Source organism: Bidens hawaiensis, unplaced genomic scaffold (assembly GCF_021521415.1).
Source record: "Bidens hawaiensis isolate Kalapana, Puna unplaced genomic scaffold, B.hawaiensis_p1.1 tig00013007_1, whole genome shotgun sequence".
NCBI classification, from domain to species: domain Eukaryota; kingdom Viridiplantae; phylum Streptophyta; class Magnoliopsida; order Asterales; family Asteraceae; genus Bidens; species Bidens hawaiensis.
The window spans coordinates 371,440-387,904 of NW_027492093.1; the positions used below are offsets into that span (position 1 = coordinate 371,440).

Here is a 16,465-nt window from a genome sequence, read left to right on the forward strand (position 1 = left end):
CAATGCGAATATGTTGAAAAAGATAGAAGGTAACTGACAGGATTTGCTATAAACAGAGTCTGCAGATCCACTAACGAATATAACGCCAGGACTTGATTAGCGACATCTAACCGAGATCTAGGTTAACCTTCATGCGTTGAAGCTCGAGAACAACCGCCCTTTGGTTGCCCTGGAGCCATCATTCCATCAGCTATGCCATCCACCATCTTCTTCAGGTGATCAGGGTGCAGCATCTTCCTGATATCATTATCTTTGATGCATATCAATTCTTTAATGCAATATATGCATCCAGTTTCTTTTTAGAATTTCTAGTTGATAAAAATATAATTTCTTAATCACCTAAAGGTCCTGGGTTCAAATCTCGGAAAGTAAAGAAATTTGTCTTTCAAAATGATGAAAAAAAAAAAAAAAGTCAATCTTCATATTCACAGCCTATAAAGAGTCTTCTTAGTTTAAAAAATAAATGTTTGAAAAAATAAAAGATTTGAGTAGAATATATAAGGTTTTATATATTAGTGATGAATAAAATTAAATTATTTCTTTTTAATTTCCAAAAGCACCACCACTAGACCAAAGGTCCTTTGGTCCAAGTCAAAAGCAGACTAAAAAATGTCTCTTGATTGTCAAAGACAGCAAATCCTGCAGAATCCAACTTCAGAAACCAGCCTATAATGCAATGTTGCCTTCTAAATTACTAACAGCAAGTTATATATGAAGTTCTAACACCAACATCCTACATCTAATATACCCCAACACCATCACAAGGCGCTAAAAGGGTCAACGGTCAAAATTGATTTTCACCTTCTCCAATATTCTCATGATCCTGTCTTCATCCTGTTTGTTTGTTTGTTCTGTTTGTTTGTTTGTTTTGTATAGATAGGTCAAATTGATGGCAAAATGTTATATACTGCCTCTTGTTTTCTTGACGATTCGCAGCCTCACGTGCCTTTTGTACCAAGCACGCAAACTCTTTCACATCTTGAAAACTAAAGTTAACAACTCGTTTGACTGCAAATGTCATCTCTTTGTTCTGAGCTACTTCTAGAACCGCACTAGCAGACTTGTAAGCATTCTGCACTTTCGTAGAAGCTTCCATTGCAAGATTCACATCACTTGTCTGCAAATTAATTACCACAAAAGCAGATAATCAGTAATAATGAAACAGATATAATGTTTAACAGGGCCGGCCCAAGGCCCGGTCATCCCTTGGGCCCAAAACTTTTTGTAAAAAAATATATATTTTATATATTTATGTATATAGATTTGTTTTATATAAACACAACAATAGATTGTAAAATAGTGGAGTGGAAAAGCATGTGTTTGTTTCTCCTGTGCGCGAGTTCAATTCCTCCCTTACCTTTTTTATAACCATTTTTAACAAAATAGCCATATTACCAAATAAAGTTGTTAGAAATCCAAATTTTATAGAAATAAAGTTGTCAGAAATTCAAAAGCAACCGCATAATAACAAATTTAGCTCTCCTACTGCTTAGAGAAAATCCACATTCATACAAATGAAGTTATTAAATTCATATCTTAATCATTTTTTTATTGTTGATTACTTATGTAATTATATTCGATTTGTCTTATGTGACCATTTAAATCATAATTTTACAATTACCATTAGCACAATTAAATCATTGTTGCCATTGTGAACGATATATTAGAATGGATTACAAAAGGCTGATCAAGATCTTTGCTTCCAATAATGCTAGGAGAGGTTCACAATTCGTTAAGTATTTAAATTAGATCATTTTGCTACAATACTTTTATTTTGTTTATTGTTATCACGATTATATAAATTAGATATGAGTTATTAATTAAGTTTATATTTTAGTGAACCACGTTTTTAACTTGCCCCAGGCCCGAAATTTTTTGGGATTCTTGGGGGGCGACCTTGATGTTTAAGTGTATTTAGATTTTAGAGAGTATGAGCTTACAAGATCAAGCAGACGGCTAAAGTTGGCTTTATTTCCAACAACCATGCTCTTAGACAATATGGCTTTATCACTTATTGGTTGATTGTTTAAGTTATCAACATCAGATGCAGAAGATGATGGTGACTCGCCTGCATGGTTCAAAGAAATTTAATATAACTCGTAATAATAACAAAGTGGGCCCGTTATACCAGATAATATACCCTGAGTAGTCATATGCATACTTGTTTGCAAGTCTTGTCTAGTCAGCAAATTCTTGCAATAAACTATTCTCATACACGCAATTTCCATGCATTTATAGGCGAGTGCGGAAGCAACCATGTCTTTTTGTTTCTCATATTCTTGACCACACATTCTGCAAGTTGTTTTAAAATTAAGTATACATTAAAGATAATAATAAAATAATAATAATAATAACATTAAAAGCATGTATGGTTTACTTGGAAAGTTTAGCAGAAGTGGTGTAAACATTGATTGTATCCACTCCTTTTGATTTGCTGATGTCGGCATTGCAGGCCTCGAGAAGAGAAGCAGCACAAAGAAACTTCAAAGATGAGTCAAAGTATGCATTGTTACACTCATAATCAAATCCAGAAACCTGCACATGTCAAAATAGTGTTTTAAAACTTAAAATAGTTTAAAATGAAGAAAAAGAATGCAAACCTTTAAACGGTCAGCAAAGTCCCTCGACTCCTCGGCTCTTTTGAAAGCGGTCAAGGCAGTTTGACTTTGACTAGATGCAAACTCTTTCAGGAAGCTTGTAACACTCAGATTTTTCAAGGTACCAGAATCAGTCACAATACTTTTAGCGGTCTGATTAGCAGCAACTCCAGGATGTTTTATAATCTTTGACCGGTTTTGATCAGAACGCTCAAATGATTGTGCCTCCACTTTTGGCTCTAACTCATTCGAAACCTTTTTAATTTTCTTTTTTACAGTTGGGGTCATTTCTGAGACGCCCGTATCACCCAAGTTTGCTTCAGATTGCTTCTTGCCAACAATCTTACCGTCCACTTCAACCCTTCTCGGTTTATTAGGTTGACCAGTCAACGGATCAGACGCTTTTACCTTTACACTTTGGATATTAGATCTTTCACATTTATCTATAGCGCCATTAGCTTCTGTTGCATGTTCAAGATTATGACTTTTTCTAATCTTTGAGGCTTCTCTATGTTTCAAGTCAACTTTGCCATCAATTCTTTGACTTTGACTTGGAACTTCAGTCCTAACATGAGCTTTTCTTGAAGGCTTGTCCAGATTAGGAGCCCTAAAAGGAGATGACAAAGCGGGCCCCACTGGTGACCGTTTTTTTTCTTGCAAGCTAGCCCTTTTACATGAACCAGAAACTATTGAAGAACTTGAAGTTGCAGCTACCAAAAACCGTTCAGATTCCAAATCTTTTTTACAAGTAGGTTTGCACCTATCAACTGAATTCTCTCTACTAGCAGATAACCTTATTTTCATTGTTTTTCCTTTATTTAAACATCTGTCATCACTAGACTCGTTTACCTCTGTCTTCAATCTCTTCTCTTTCCTTATTATTCTATTTTCACTGTTTTCCAATATGTTTCCATGAGGTTGACTTTCTTGCCAGTCTTTCAATTTCCTCTTTTTCGCATGAATTTCCACCTTTTTATCCAGTAAAGTACTCTCAGTCTCTGTTTTGACTGAAATTATCAATCCGTCCTTGGGTCGAGAACCTCTATTGCTAAAGTTTAGCTGCTCACTTTCAGTCTTGATCTTTTTTGAAGTTACAGGCTCATACTGCTCTGACCCCGTCTTGCTTTTCAGCTTTTTAGGTTTTACATGGCCTGAGAAACATATTTCAAAGGGCAAATCAGTACTTTCACATAGTTATCACATTTAGCAGCGGATATGTATACCTTTTTTCGCGAGCAACAGTTGGTTGGTTCGGATCACACTTTTCTGTTTATAATCCTGCTGACCATCCATTGACGAAAGTGAAGTACCTTCGAGTGGTCGAGACTTATTCTTCTCATATTTATCAGCTATAGTCTCAGAATAAACATTTGAGTTTTTATGGTCAGAAATACCAGTATTACCCATGCTACCATTACATTGAAGGCTGCCTTGATTCTGAGAAATGAACCGAATGTTCATTTCCTGAACCGCCCTTGTGGTTTCCTCCTCACCAATATCACAATGATTCCTTCCGGGCCTACACATATACAAAAAAAATACTTAAAAAAAAAGATGTTAAAAATATAACATAACGAATAAAAGAAAAGAACTCACAGCCATGTTGTCATGCTACACAGCCATTTATCAGGAAGATTAGCAGGCTCGATACCAATGGGCAATAGGCGCCACTTCTCACAACGATCACATCCTACCCAATTATCTGGAGGGGCAGGAGGGCCCACTACTGTTTGCTGAGGGACAACCAAGTCAGCAGGATATGCGTTTCCCTCAACATTTTCCATTTTTATTGCTCCATTGTCAGTGCCAAGTATATCTTTATAGCTATTACGAACCTTTGCAATCTCTTTTAAAGCACTTTTCTTGTCTCTCAAGTTTTCCTTTCTGCCAACACCCGTTAACTTACTTTTTCTTTCAAAGGGCAGTTTCGTCATATTGTTGGAAACTTTTACTTCATGTGGTTCACAACTGATAGCTTTAAGACCAGCTTTCTTTTCAAAATGATCTGTTTCATGTTTAATAACACTGGAATCATTTTTACAAACGACGAGTTTAATTCTTCTTGAATCAAGTGAATGCCTTTTGACATTTTTCTGCTCATAGCTTTTATCTGATTCTATGCTGGTAAAATCAGGGCCAAAGAATTGTTCATTTATCAATTCGTTTTTTGTTTTCTTGATCTTCATTGGTACATCTTTCTTATCTGCTCGGTTTGCTTCCGATATTACAGAACCGGTTGATGGTTTGACTTTGAAATCATTGGTCAACCCCTGTTTACAGGCAACAGATTCTGTTTCCACACCTTTTTCTAAATACGAAGTGTTGTCACCCTCAAAACCTGCATTTTTGTCTAGTGACAGAGATGAACCATCAACAATTCTCCTCGTGAACAAAGGCTTAACCTTATTCTTTAAGCAAATTAAACTCTCATTTAAAGGTGAGAGCAGCCGGTTTCCAGGGACAAAGACGGAACACATATCCTACAATATGGTAACAGGAACAGAAATTAACGTATATGATTATATAAATACAACAAACCAACAGTAAGATACACATGATTAAACTTACACGTAGTATGCTACCCGCAGAATCAAACAGGTCATGAGATTCAATCTGAGAGTCACTACTATCCTCTGAATTGTTGCTTGTTGAAGATGAAGTAAGAAGTCCAAGACCGCTATAAATTTCATCCTTTTTTATTGCAGGCGTATAAGAACCGACCTTAATCCGAACCTTTAGTGACCTTTGTCCAGTTGGATAAATCAACTTACTAGTGGTGGCTTCATTTTTTGATGTATCTTTACTTGCCATGTCATCAACAGATACAACATTTTGATCAACAAATACATCTTTATGGTGCAACACAGCTGGTTTAACAGCATCCACCAGTGTAACAGGAGCACCCTAAGCAGTAACACAATCCACAATTATCAACAAAAAAAACACTATTCACATATCAATCAAGATAAATAACAAAAAGTCAAAAACTGTAATATGCATACCTCCAAATGAACATTATTAGGTGAACTCGGTTTGTTGGGGTTCAAAGGCATCTTATGAGAAAGCATTGGGGGAGGATGCCTATGGACGGGTAAAAACGACCCGTACCCACCAAATTTGGGTCCTGTCAAGAAACTAGTTATAGATTTTTCCCGTCAGTTTCAGATAGAAATATTTTATCACTTGTGGCTTACCCAATGCTTCTGCAGACATCTCATGTTCAAAATCTTTCTGAAAATGACCTAATAGATGTTGAAGTTTCTCGTCCTGAAAGAAGCAAAAACATACATGTTACTTATGATTACAAGATAAGATTACGACGCAAAATGATTGCACGTAGATCCAATCAACAATGCTGATTAATTTCTTTGGTTTTTTCAATAGGCCTACCAAAGCAGTATGATAAAAATCCCTAAAAACACACATAAGGGCACATAATACAAGTTACTAATGATTACAAATTCCTAAATTTCAATTCCCACTATCACTACAAGTTACTAATGATTACAAAATAATAATATGGGCGCATAATAATTGCACATAGAAATTTAGTTCCAAAGTCAGATTACAATCGACACTACCAGCAAACATAAATCCAATCAACATGCTGATTCTTTTCTTTAACTTTTTCAATAAGCCTACGAAAGAAGTGTAATAAATCCCTAAAAAGACACATAAATAACAAAATTCGACTCAATTAACAAACAATCAATCATCATAAACCTCTTACTAATCCAACCCTCACCACAAACATCCTAAATTTCAATTTCCATTTTCAATAACATAAAAAATGATAACTAACATAAATCCAAACAACAATGCCGACTCATTTCTTTAACTTTTTCAATAAGCCTACCAAAGCAGTATCATAAAACATTAAAACCCCTAAAGAAAGACATATAAATAACGAAACTTGACTCGATTAACGAACGATCAATCATCATAAACCTCTTACTAATCCAACCCTCACCACAAACATCCTAAATCTCAATTTCCATTTTCAATAACATAAAAATGATAACTCACATAAATCCAAACAACAATGCTGACTCATTTCTTTAACTTTTTCAATAGGTCCACCAAAGCAGTATAATAAAATCCCTAAAAGACACATAAAGATCAAAACTTGACTCGATTAATGAACAATCAATTATTATAACTTCCTAAATTCCAACTTTCAATTTCAAAAACATTAACCAAAGCCATAAACCAAAAGTCTTACAATATAAGCCAGAGCTGTATCCGGGTCAACACCGGCGTCATTCCGGTCAACACTGGCCTCTCCTTCTTCAACCTCACTCTCATTCACCATCTCCGACCCCCAAACCCTAACAGACTATCCTAAAGTCCAACATAACTGATCGCACAACAAAACCCATCACTCCAAATCACTTAAACAACAACAAAACCACAACTTTAACAACACCCACAAACCATCAAACCCATCAAAACCCAGGCTTGTGATTAACAGAACAAGACCGAAGTGAAATTGACGTAACACGTAAACATCATAAGTAATAATAATAATTATAATAATAATAACGATGACGTAAGCGTGAAGTTTGATTGCGATTGCGAGAAGAGTGGTCGCCGGAGAGAAGAATTGATAGCCGGAGATGATCGGAATTTGGGTGTCCCTTGCTTGAGATTATTATTATTAATATTATTATTAGACGGAATGAATGAAATTAGTGAAGGATGTTTTGTGGTTTTTGTGTGTGGTGTTTTGTTATTATTATTATTATTTATTTATTACTTGGGCTTGTTTGTCTCGTATTAGGGTCCAAGTAAAAAAAGGATTTAAAAAGATTTTACTTTTAAATGTTAAAAGACTAACATTGAATTCCTTGGTCTTTGATGTTGATGGTTCAAAGTTCAAACACTTTTTTATTAACAAAAAGTGATAATTATTAATAGTGGAAAAAAATAGTAATAGTAATAATAATCCAATCATTTTCTAGTCACTTTTCTTTTTCTTTTTAAGTTTACTATTATACTAAAAATAATCTGACTTAGCTTTTTAATAATATTTCAATTATTACTTGAATTTTATTTTCCTATAATGACTTTTGTTTGTTAATTTTTTTAAGAATCTAAATGCAGAACTATGTGAATTTTCTCAAATTGTTATATATGTTTTATTGAAACGGAGTTGTATTTAAAATAAATTAATTTTTGTATCGTATATGGCTTTTACTCGTCATTTGATATGTTAGATTGTAGAAATGCAGGTTCAAAATTCTCGACATGTGGCATGGGCTGCCTCCAACGATGTTTAATGTTTTTTGATGAATATTACTATATAGATTTTATTGAAAACGAGGTTGGATTCAAAATAAAGTAATTTTTGTAACGTAAACGACTTTTACACTCGTTTTAATAGATTAGATTATAAATATACGTTCCATAAAATTATGCCGCATCTCGCGGCAGCATTACATTAAGAAAGAACCTCATTTAGAAAATAATAATAATAATAATAATAATAATAATAATAATAAATAAGTTATAACAATAATAATAGTAATAGTAGTAATAATAATAAGTTAATAATTAATACTAATAAATCACAATTTTTTACAATAAATAGCAATGTAATTCAGTGTTATATAAATGTAATGTAATGTATGTAATATAATGTAATATAATACAATATAATAATATTATTGATAGTGCATTATTTTTGGAAAATTGGAAATAAATAATCTCATCTTTTGTGTATTGACCGATAATAATCTCACCTTTAAAAATCACTAGCAATAGTCCCACCTTTTAACTATTTTCGTCTCACTGGTCCTTCGTTAAAAAATACTTAATACGTTATGTTTTTTCCCTAGTTTCAAACCGATGTTTTAGGGGTTTTGATCGGAAGAACGATACGAGTCGACTGATGTAAAACTTATCTCGAAATGGTGATCCAAACGACGAAACAATGTTTCAATTCGGGTGCTTGAATTTCAACAAAAATCAAGCCATTGGAATCACCGTTTTGAAATAAGTTTTACATCAGTCGACTCATATCGTTCTTCCGATCAAAAGCCCTAAAACATCGGTTTGAAACTAGGGGAAAACATAACGACGTTAAGTAGTTTTTAACGGAGTACCAGTGAGACAAAAATAGTTAAAAGATGGGACCATTGCTAGTGATTTTTAAAGGTGAGATTATTATCGGCCAATATACAAAAGGTGGAATTTTTTGTTTCCAGTTTTCCATTATTTTTTTAGGACGGAAACTCACACAGTTTCTAAAAGTACTCTTAGTTACACTTATATGTTGATTATCGAAATCAAACCCCATCTCATGAAAAGACAAAACATTATTAGGCTAAGAAGCTTTGGATTATTGATATTGCATTATTGAATTTGATTTTAATCAGATGTTAGAAGGGCAATGAAATTGTTAACATTTCATCCCTTGTGCTAAAAGCCTAAATGGATTCATATAATCATATCCTTCAACTCAAGTTTTTTAATTATAATGTGTAGATATAAATTATGTACAAAAATGATAGTTTAAATTGTTTGAAATCGGCATGCTAAGTTTTTTATATTAACACAGAAAAACAATTTGTGAACAATTACATCCAAAATTAATTTAAAGTTTTTAAAATTTGAAGAGAAAATACCGTAAAAAACCAACCAACTTTTTATATTTTCTCACAAAAATCCCTCCACTTTTTTTGCATGTTAAAGTCCCTCTACTTGATGTTTTTGAACAAAAAAGTGAATTTACTTCTAGTAGCCGGTTAATTGTCATAAATAGCCGGTTAATGGTCATTAATCCCCCCCACAGCCACAACTCTCAATCACAAACACCTTCCATTCCTTGTTTTACTCCCAATTCCTTACACAGCTTCCAGTTCCTTCAATTTGGGTTAAATTGAATAGCTTCAAAAAGTCAAAATAATTTGATCTCCGACGAGATGTTTGAGTTCACCGGATGATGCGACATTGATGATGTTTTAGATCTATCAAGTAATTTTATCAATGCGACATTGGTGGGAAATTCTGGCAGCGGTGAACTTAACATTGCACACAACTTTCTTTCCGGCAAAATTCCAGTAAATGTGACAATTAATTTGTCTTCTAATAAATAATCCGACCGGAGAAATCCGAGAATCCGACCAAAACGTGAGTATTCTGAATTTTGTTGGTATCCGTTAAAAATCTCTGTCCCCCCAACGTCTTTTCCTGTTCCCGCCCACCATCGCCGGTTTCCTAGGAACGATTCCGTCATCTCCTTCAAATATTTCGACGAGCACCCCAAGTGCGTCAAAACCAAATACGAAACGAGCACAATCATTGGAATGGTAGTTGACATCGCCGTGGAAACGATAGGAATTTGACATAATCAATCTGTTATCTTTTGAAGCTGTGAGGTAGGTGATCGTCGGTATGCTTGTAATGGTGGTCTCATGGTGGCGTAGGGGCTGAGGTAGGAGGAGATAGAATTAGAAAGTGTCATTTGTTTGGTTTATAAAGTATAATAAATGAGTTGGGCATTAACCGGCTATAAGAGGTAAATTCACATTTTTGCTAAAAAAAATCAAGCAGAGGGACTTTAATATGCAAAAAATAGTTGAGAGACTTTTATGAAAAAATACGATTAGTTTTTTATGGTATTTTCCCAAATTTAAACAATGTAAAGAAAATAAAAAACCATTACATCTTTAAACCTAACCCCCATATTCTCCCCCTCCCCCAAGATCAATGGTATATAAGAAGATTGTGATAACTTTTAATTTGATATTTACTACACAGGTTAGGTTATAATAGGAAGTATAGTTTTTGTATGAAGGATAAGAAGTAATCTTGTCCATTGATTTTGAACATGGAGGGTTGAGATTAGTTCAGGGGGAAATCAAGTGTGAAAATAAGTGGAAGGGTATAAAAGAAATAACACATTTGTTGACTTTCTCTCTTCACATGCAAGACACATGTCAAATTCCCCCATCATTTTTAAACGTCTATAACTTTTTTTACGACGTTTTTATTGAAAAACAAATTCACCATAATAACGAGTGTTTGTTTATCTTTTATATGAGTACTATATTGTAATATAAAAATAAAAAAAATAGTGGGTTTTTTACAAATTGTGTTTTATCAAATTGTGTTTTACAAAATTGTGTTATACAATAGTATTTTTCATTGTGTTTTTTTTATTGTTTTTTTTCCATTGTGTCATACAATTGTATTTTTATCGTTGTTTTTTTTTCATAGTGTTTTTTTCCATTTTGTTTTTTACATTGTGTTTTTCGTAGTGTTTTCCATTGTGTTTTTTTGGACTTTTCCGGCGAGGTGGTGGCGGTGGGTGACGGTTGTGGTGGCGGTGGGCGGTGGAGTGGTGGTGGTTGTAGAGAGTAAATATGTAATTGGGTTTTATGTAAGTGAGTTTTTGAAATTAATATAAGTGAGTTTTGAGATTAAAGTGTTAGACTAAAATACCCTCCTTTCTAGCATTTTTAGGAAAATCAAACTTCTTATTTGAATCTAACCCTATACTATAGATACCAAGGTTAGTCGAAATTTATCAATTGATTATGATAATGATAACAAAGTAAGACTCAAGATTGAACTTCTCAACAATGTTGATAATTTGAATGCAGATAAAAGTTTTCGTAACTTAAATGGTTTGTCTACTGCTTGAAAATTCATGATAAAAATAAAGAATGAGAATGAAAATAAAGAAAAAACTTTCATTTATGTTGGTGTTCTCTTCATTTAAGTTAGTATGTTTTGGCTGGTTGCAACAAGTGTTGAGATAAGTTTTTTTGCAATGAGGTATATGTGTCACGTACTGACATGTGTAATTTAATTGGTATGATGAATATTTGGACAACTATTCTATCTGTCACATCCAAAATAGGTTATTTAGAAATATTCGTTCTTGAACACGTAACACCCTATTTAACTCTCTTTCCTCCTTTGGCTCGAGGTTTATATCTCATAATTCTCGTTATTTCAATTAATTATTTGCTAGTCAATAAATGAGTTTACGCCTCGCAATCTCCTTTGTTTCAATTCCAAGATTCACAACTAATATATGAGTTGATACATATAAAAAAATTGCATTCAGATTCATCTCAATCTATTTTATTGAAAACGAGATTGTATTCAAAACAAAATATTTTTTTTTATCTTAAACTACTTTCACCACATGTTTTGATACATTAGATTGTAAATATACATATACACATTTTTTTCGCATCACACGGGCAACATTAATAATAAGAAAGCTTGAACATAATTTGGAGTTAGAACAATAAGAATAAGAATAATGTTGATAAAATAATACTAATAAATCATAAATTTACATTTTATAACATTATAAATAATAATAAATTGTAATGTAACATGATGTTATGTCATGTCATGTCATGTCATGTAATGTAATTTAATGCAAGGCCAAATTTTCAAAATAAGCCAAAATAGGAGAGGGAAACTTATTTCGGTCCAAATTTCTAAAACTTTCTAATAATGATCCATTGAAAACTCACGAAGCCGTTACATTTGGGTTCGTGCCGTGAGTTTTCGCTAGCCACTAATATTATGCCACGTGTAACCCTTGAGTTTTGATACAAAAACCGTCTCCTTAAAAACCATCTCTCTCGTAAGATTTGGAAAAAAGTTTGAATCCACCTCATTCCAACATTGATACACCACCACCATTTTTCAAACTTTTAGTTATACAAAAGTAAGTCTTATAATTGTAACCAAAGATTGTAAACCCTTCGAATTTAAAACCAACATATCATTAATCTATTTTCATTTGTCCATTTATGTCTGTTGACCTTTGTTCAATTAGTTTATGTTCATGAACTGTCCATTTAAATTTTAAATGAATAAACATGAACATATATATTGGTGTATGAATATTATCAGTGTGCTTCGAATTCAACAAAACCCCTCAAAAAAACAAAAACTCACTAAATTTAACTCAATATCGAACTGTTGTTGGCATTTGGTTGTCGATGAAGTTGTCAGTTTTTGCTGGTCAAAAATAGTCAATGTCCCATAAAACAGTCTGCATATGTGCCACACCCCGTTAAGCAAACTGCGGAAGCGTAAAACGGTAATGTAACAAACACCATTTGTATCAGACACATTGTTTATAAAGAAACATTATTAACGTATCTACTTCCTCCTTAAATCCCCACTTACTCGTTTCAACTTATTTGACACAGTTTGCTGCTGGTCCAATTAAGAGGGAAGAACACCTGCAAGTCCAAACAAGTCACGTCAACACTTTATTTTTTGTTTTTGTTTTTTTTTTTTTTTTGTTTCTTGTCGGGACATGGTCCGTTTCCACCGAAGAATGTAGTCTAACCATGGTCACCGGCCTTCGGTTTGCATAACCACGGTCACCGGGTGTCTACGTGTCTAGCTACTTATTTTATTTTTTCCTCTTATTTCGTTGGGATACCGATCATATTTGTACTACCGAGGACAATGAATCAAAACCACAAATGCCATTATGTTGTAGCACTCTTGGATCATTACTCTGAAGAATATGAATTATTTCTTTTGGCAAATTTAAGCAGCTCGTGAATATTTTGACAAAATCTTGTACCTAAGAATCAAAAACCGAGATCAAGACTAGCTTTTTATTTATTATTGTTCTTTGTTTTATGTTTATTTTTTTTGACGTTTTCAATCTGAGTGTCCGATTCTCTACCGCTCTGACTGCTGGAGAGTATTGAAATACAGTCGTTGGGTTTATGTCGAGCCCACGAGCTTGATTAGGTTTCTAGGGTTCCTTGATATAATATATTGTAACCTAATTATTTAATAATATCAACCAATATTTTACCATTATCTAGGGAGAAAAAATGTTGTATGAAAAAATTAAATTTGGGTTTACAGTGTTCATACCGTATAATCTATTAATATTTTCTAAAAGTGATTATGAGTGGTGGAAAGAGGAAAGATAAAAGTATAAGAAAATATTATTTAATTAAAAAGAAAAGAGAATTTTACTGATTTTTAATGTAACTATATGGATATGTCAGGAACAGGTTGGGAATCTAAAAAAGTTAAAAACCAGTGGATGATTCTATATTCTTTCATCTCGCTTCTGTTCACTCTCTAGTGGATTCCATGGTTCATATAGTCACTCTCGTCTGAGTCGGAGGTCGAAACGCTAACTTAGTTCGTTCAAATGATTTAGTTATAACATTATATATTGCTATTTTATGTTTAACCTTTTCGCAGTTTCTTTAAATTTGGGCATTAGTTAGTTAGCCTTCCTTTTTGTTCCACTTTCAAACTTTGTTGAAGTTGAAATTCACTAAATTTGGGGCACTGACTTAATTCATTCAAATGATTTAGTTATAAAGTTAAATCCCACTACTTGTGGTAATTAGTTTCCTGGTATTTAGAGAGGATGAGATACTTTGTTACATATAAATAAAGGTAAATGGGTTTTTTGTTCTTTAGTTTATTTGTTTAAAATTGACTTTGAAGGTAACTATTTGAAATGTAACTAGCGTATTGCACTTGTTATTAAGAAGAATGCTTCAAGTTCATAGCTTTATTTAGGCATTTATATCCGTTTACAATGTAGAGTTTCAAATTCATAAGTTTATTTGCTGCTGAGGGAATAGTTACCAATTTAAGGACACAAGTATCACTAAAGGTTCTTGATATGACAGAACTTGGAGATAATAGACCAAATGATGTCCTCAACGCGATAATTCATGAGACACATTTCTCATTGTTGGTCGACACTTTGGATCTGTGACAATGCTTGCTACTGCTACATTACAAACAACCATGATTTCCTTTTCAGTTGATCTATCAGTTGGATAAGGGATTCGCTTGTCTAATATATTTTCCAACAGCGTACCATGATCATTCCAACTGTTTAGGGATGAAAGGAGGTCTCCCGGATGCTTCTCTCCAATAACCCCAAAGCTATACACGTCACATTTCTCCGTCACAGTCATGCTATAGGCAAGTTCTATATGGAAAATATATAACAAAGAATTGTTAACAAGAATTTAACAGTTAATTGACATAAAAGATGCAAATACCTGGAGCAATGTATCCCAAAGTTCCTGCAATTACCGTTTGGTTGGAGGAATCCGGATCAAGCAATCTGGCTGCCCCAAAGTCAGCAATAAATCCTTCCATGTCTGAGTTCAAGAGAATGTTGTTGGTATGTCTCTTATGAACAATAGGAGGGATGCAATCATGATGCATGTATGCCAAAGCATGGGCTACATCTTTGATAATACTCACCCTCTTCATCCAGCCCATTTCAGCAGCAAATTGACTATCACTCAACGCGCAAAATAGGCTCCCCTTTTCCATGTATTCATATACAAGGAAGTTGCATTTGTTATGCAAGCAGAAACCGTAGAGTTTGACAATGTTTTTGTGCCTTAGGTTGGTTAACACTCGCACTTCATTCTTGAAACTCTGGTCGAACTTCGGTTGCTCAGCTTCAAAGCGATGGAGTTTTTTTAAGGCAAATGTTTTACCATTTGGCAGTTTGGCTTCATAAACACTACCATAGGCACCGGTTCCAATGCAGTATTTGAGGTCAAAGTCCTCTGTTGCTGTGATGAAGTCTTCATATGCAATTGTGCCATCATAATTCAATATGGAACACACATTTCCGTGTGTTTTTGTTTCTGTCTGGATTTTGTTCTGGGTAGAGTTTTTATGACGGGAACACACATAACAAAGCACTAAGAGGAAAAACCCGAAGATAATAGGAATAAAAATCTCCAAATAGAGACTGAGTTTGTTTCTTCGTGTGCAGGTATATTGTCCCGTGAAGTCATTGTATGACAAATCAATTGTTCCATAATTGGGACAAAGACCAGGGGGAAAAATTCCAGTAAAGTGATTATGAGACAGATTTAGATGGCTCCAACGAGAAATTGTCGGTATTTCTCCATCAAAACTATTACTGCTAAGGTCCAAGTACTCTAAGTCATAGCAATCGCTTAGACTTGTGACAGTTCCTGTTATCATATTCATAGAGAGGTCTAGATGGTGTAGATAACAAGGATATTGAAACGACACATTGCCTGACAACTGGTTTGATGAAAATCAAGGTAAAAAAGCTTTTCCATTAATTGAGAATGCACAGCTTCCCATCGAGATCACCCACTGAAGCTGTTACCAGAAAGACTAAGGTATTCCAAACTGATGAGATTGGCAAGGGCAACAGGTAAGTCACCACTGAAGTTGTTATAAGAAAGATCAAGGTATTTTAAATGAGTGAGATTGGTGAGCTGAGACAGGTAAGTTACCTGAGAGTCGATTACCGGAAAGTGAAAGATGGGTGAGATTTGAGAGCAAACCAACCTGCTCTGGGATGCTTCCTTCAAGACCACAGTCGTCTAAAGTAAGGTTAACAAGGTTTGGAAATGAAGACAAGTCAAGGCTTCCCAAATTACCTTCAAGCTTATATTTGTAAGAGTATATACCTGTGACACTTCCTGCATCATTGCAATAGATGCCAGGCCAGTTACAATGATTATCCTCTGAATCGTTTACATATCGTGCCCACCAGTTAGTTGCAAGCAAAGCTTTTGCTTCTGAGGATTTGTTGAAATGAGTGGCAGTGGCTTCTTCTAAATATAACATGAAAAAGAGCAGCAGCGTAACATGAACAAGTTGAGTGAGAATGTGCATTGGAGAAGTTGTATAACTAGAGGAAGCGGAACGCTTTGTAATGTTTATCAACTAGTAAGTAACTAAGAATCTGGAAAAGTGAAGTATTGACTTTATATCTCTCTTGCCCAAAAAGGGTCTAGTTTTCTTAATCAGTGACAAATTAAGTGGAAATTAAGCTGAGTCGTTTTCTCCTAGTTTAATTTCTAACCCCTCTTAGGGGTTGGGGGTATCTTTCTCAT

General features: G+C 34.0%; 2 protein-coding genes across 2 annotated transcripts; both read right to left on the reverse strand.

Moving 5' to 3' along the window:
- Positions 1 to 829: 829 nt before the first annotated feature.
- On the reverse strand, positions 830 to 6,909 carry LOC143542988 (cysteine-tryptophan domain-containing zinc finger protein 7-like). Its single transcript, XM_077035426.1, has 12 exons — positions 6,820 to 6,909; positions 5,792 to 5,864; positions 5,600 to 5,721; positions 5,166 to 5,501; positions 4,194 to 5,077; positions 3,966 to 4,116; positions 3,821 to 3,929; positions 2,601 to 3,748; positions 2,378 to 2,535; positions 2,141 to 2,292; positions 1,941 to 2,068; positions 830 to 1,117 (listed from the first exon to the last, which is right to left on the reverse strand). The coding sequence occupies exons 1-12, from the start codon at positions 6,907 to 6,909 to the stop codon at positions 830 to 832; spliced, it is 3,639 nt and encodes a 1,212-aa protein (XP_076891541.1).
- A 7,219-nt stretch (positions 6,910 to 14,128) lies between these two features.
- On the reverse strand, positions 14,129 to 16,244 carry LOC143542989 (MDIS1-interacting receptor like kinase 2-like). Its single transcript, XM_077035427.1, has 4 exons — positions 15,860 to 16,244; positions 15,730 to 15,788; positions 14,630 to 15,641; positions 14,129 to 14,556 (listed from the first exon to the last, which is right to left on the reverse strand). The coding sequence occupies exons 1-4, from the start codon at positions 16,242 to 16,244 to the stop codon at positions 14,279 to 14,281; spliced, it is 1,734 nt and encodes a 577-aa protein (XP_076891542.1). The 3' UTR covers positions 14,129 to 14,278.
- Between the last annotated feature and the right edge of the window lie 221 nt (positions 16,245 to 16,465).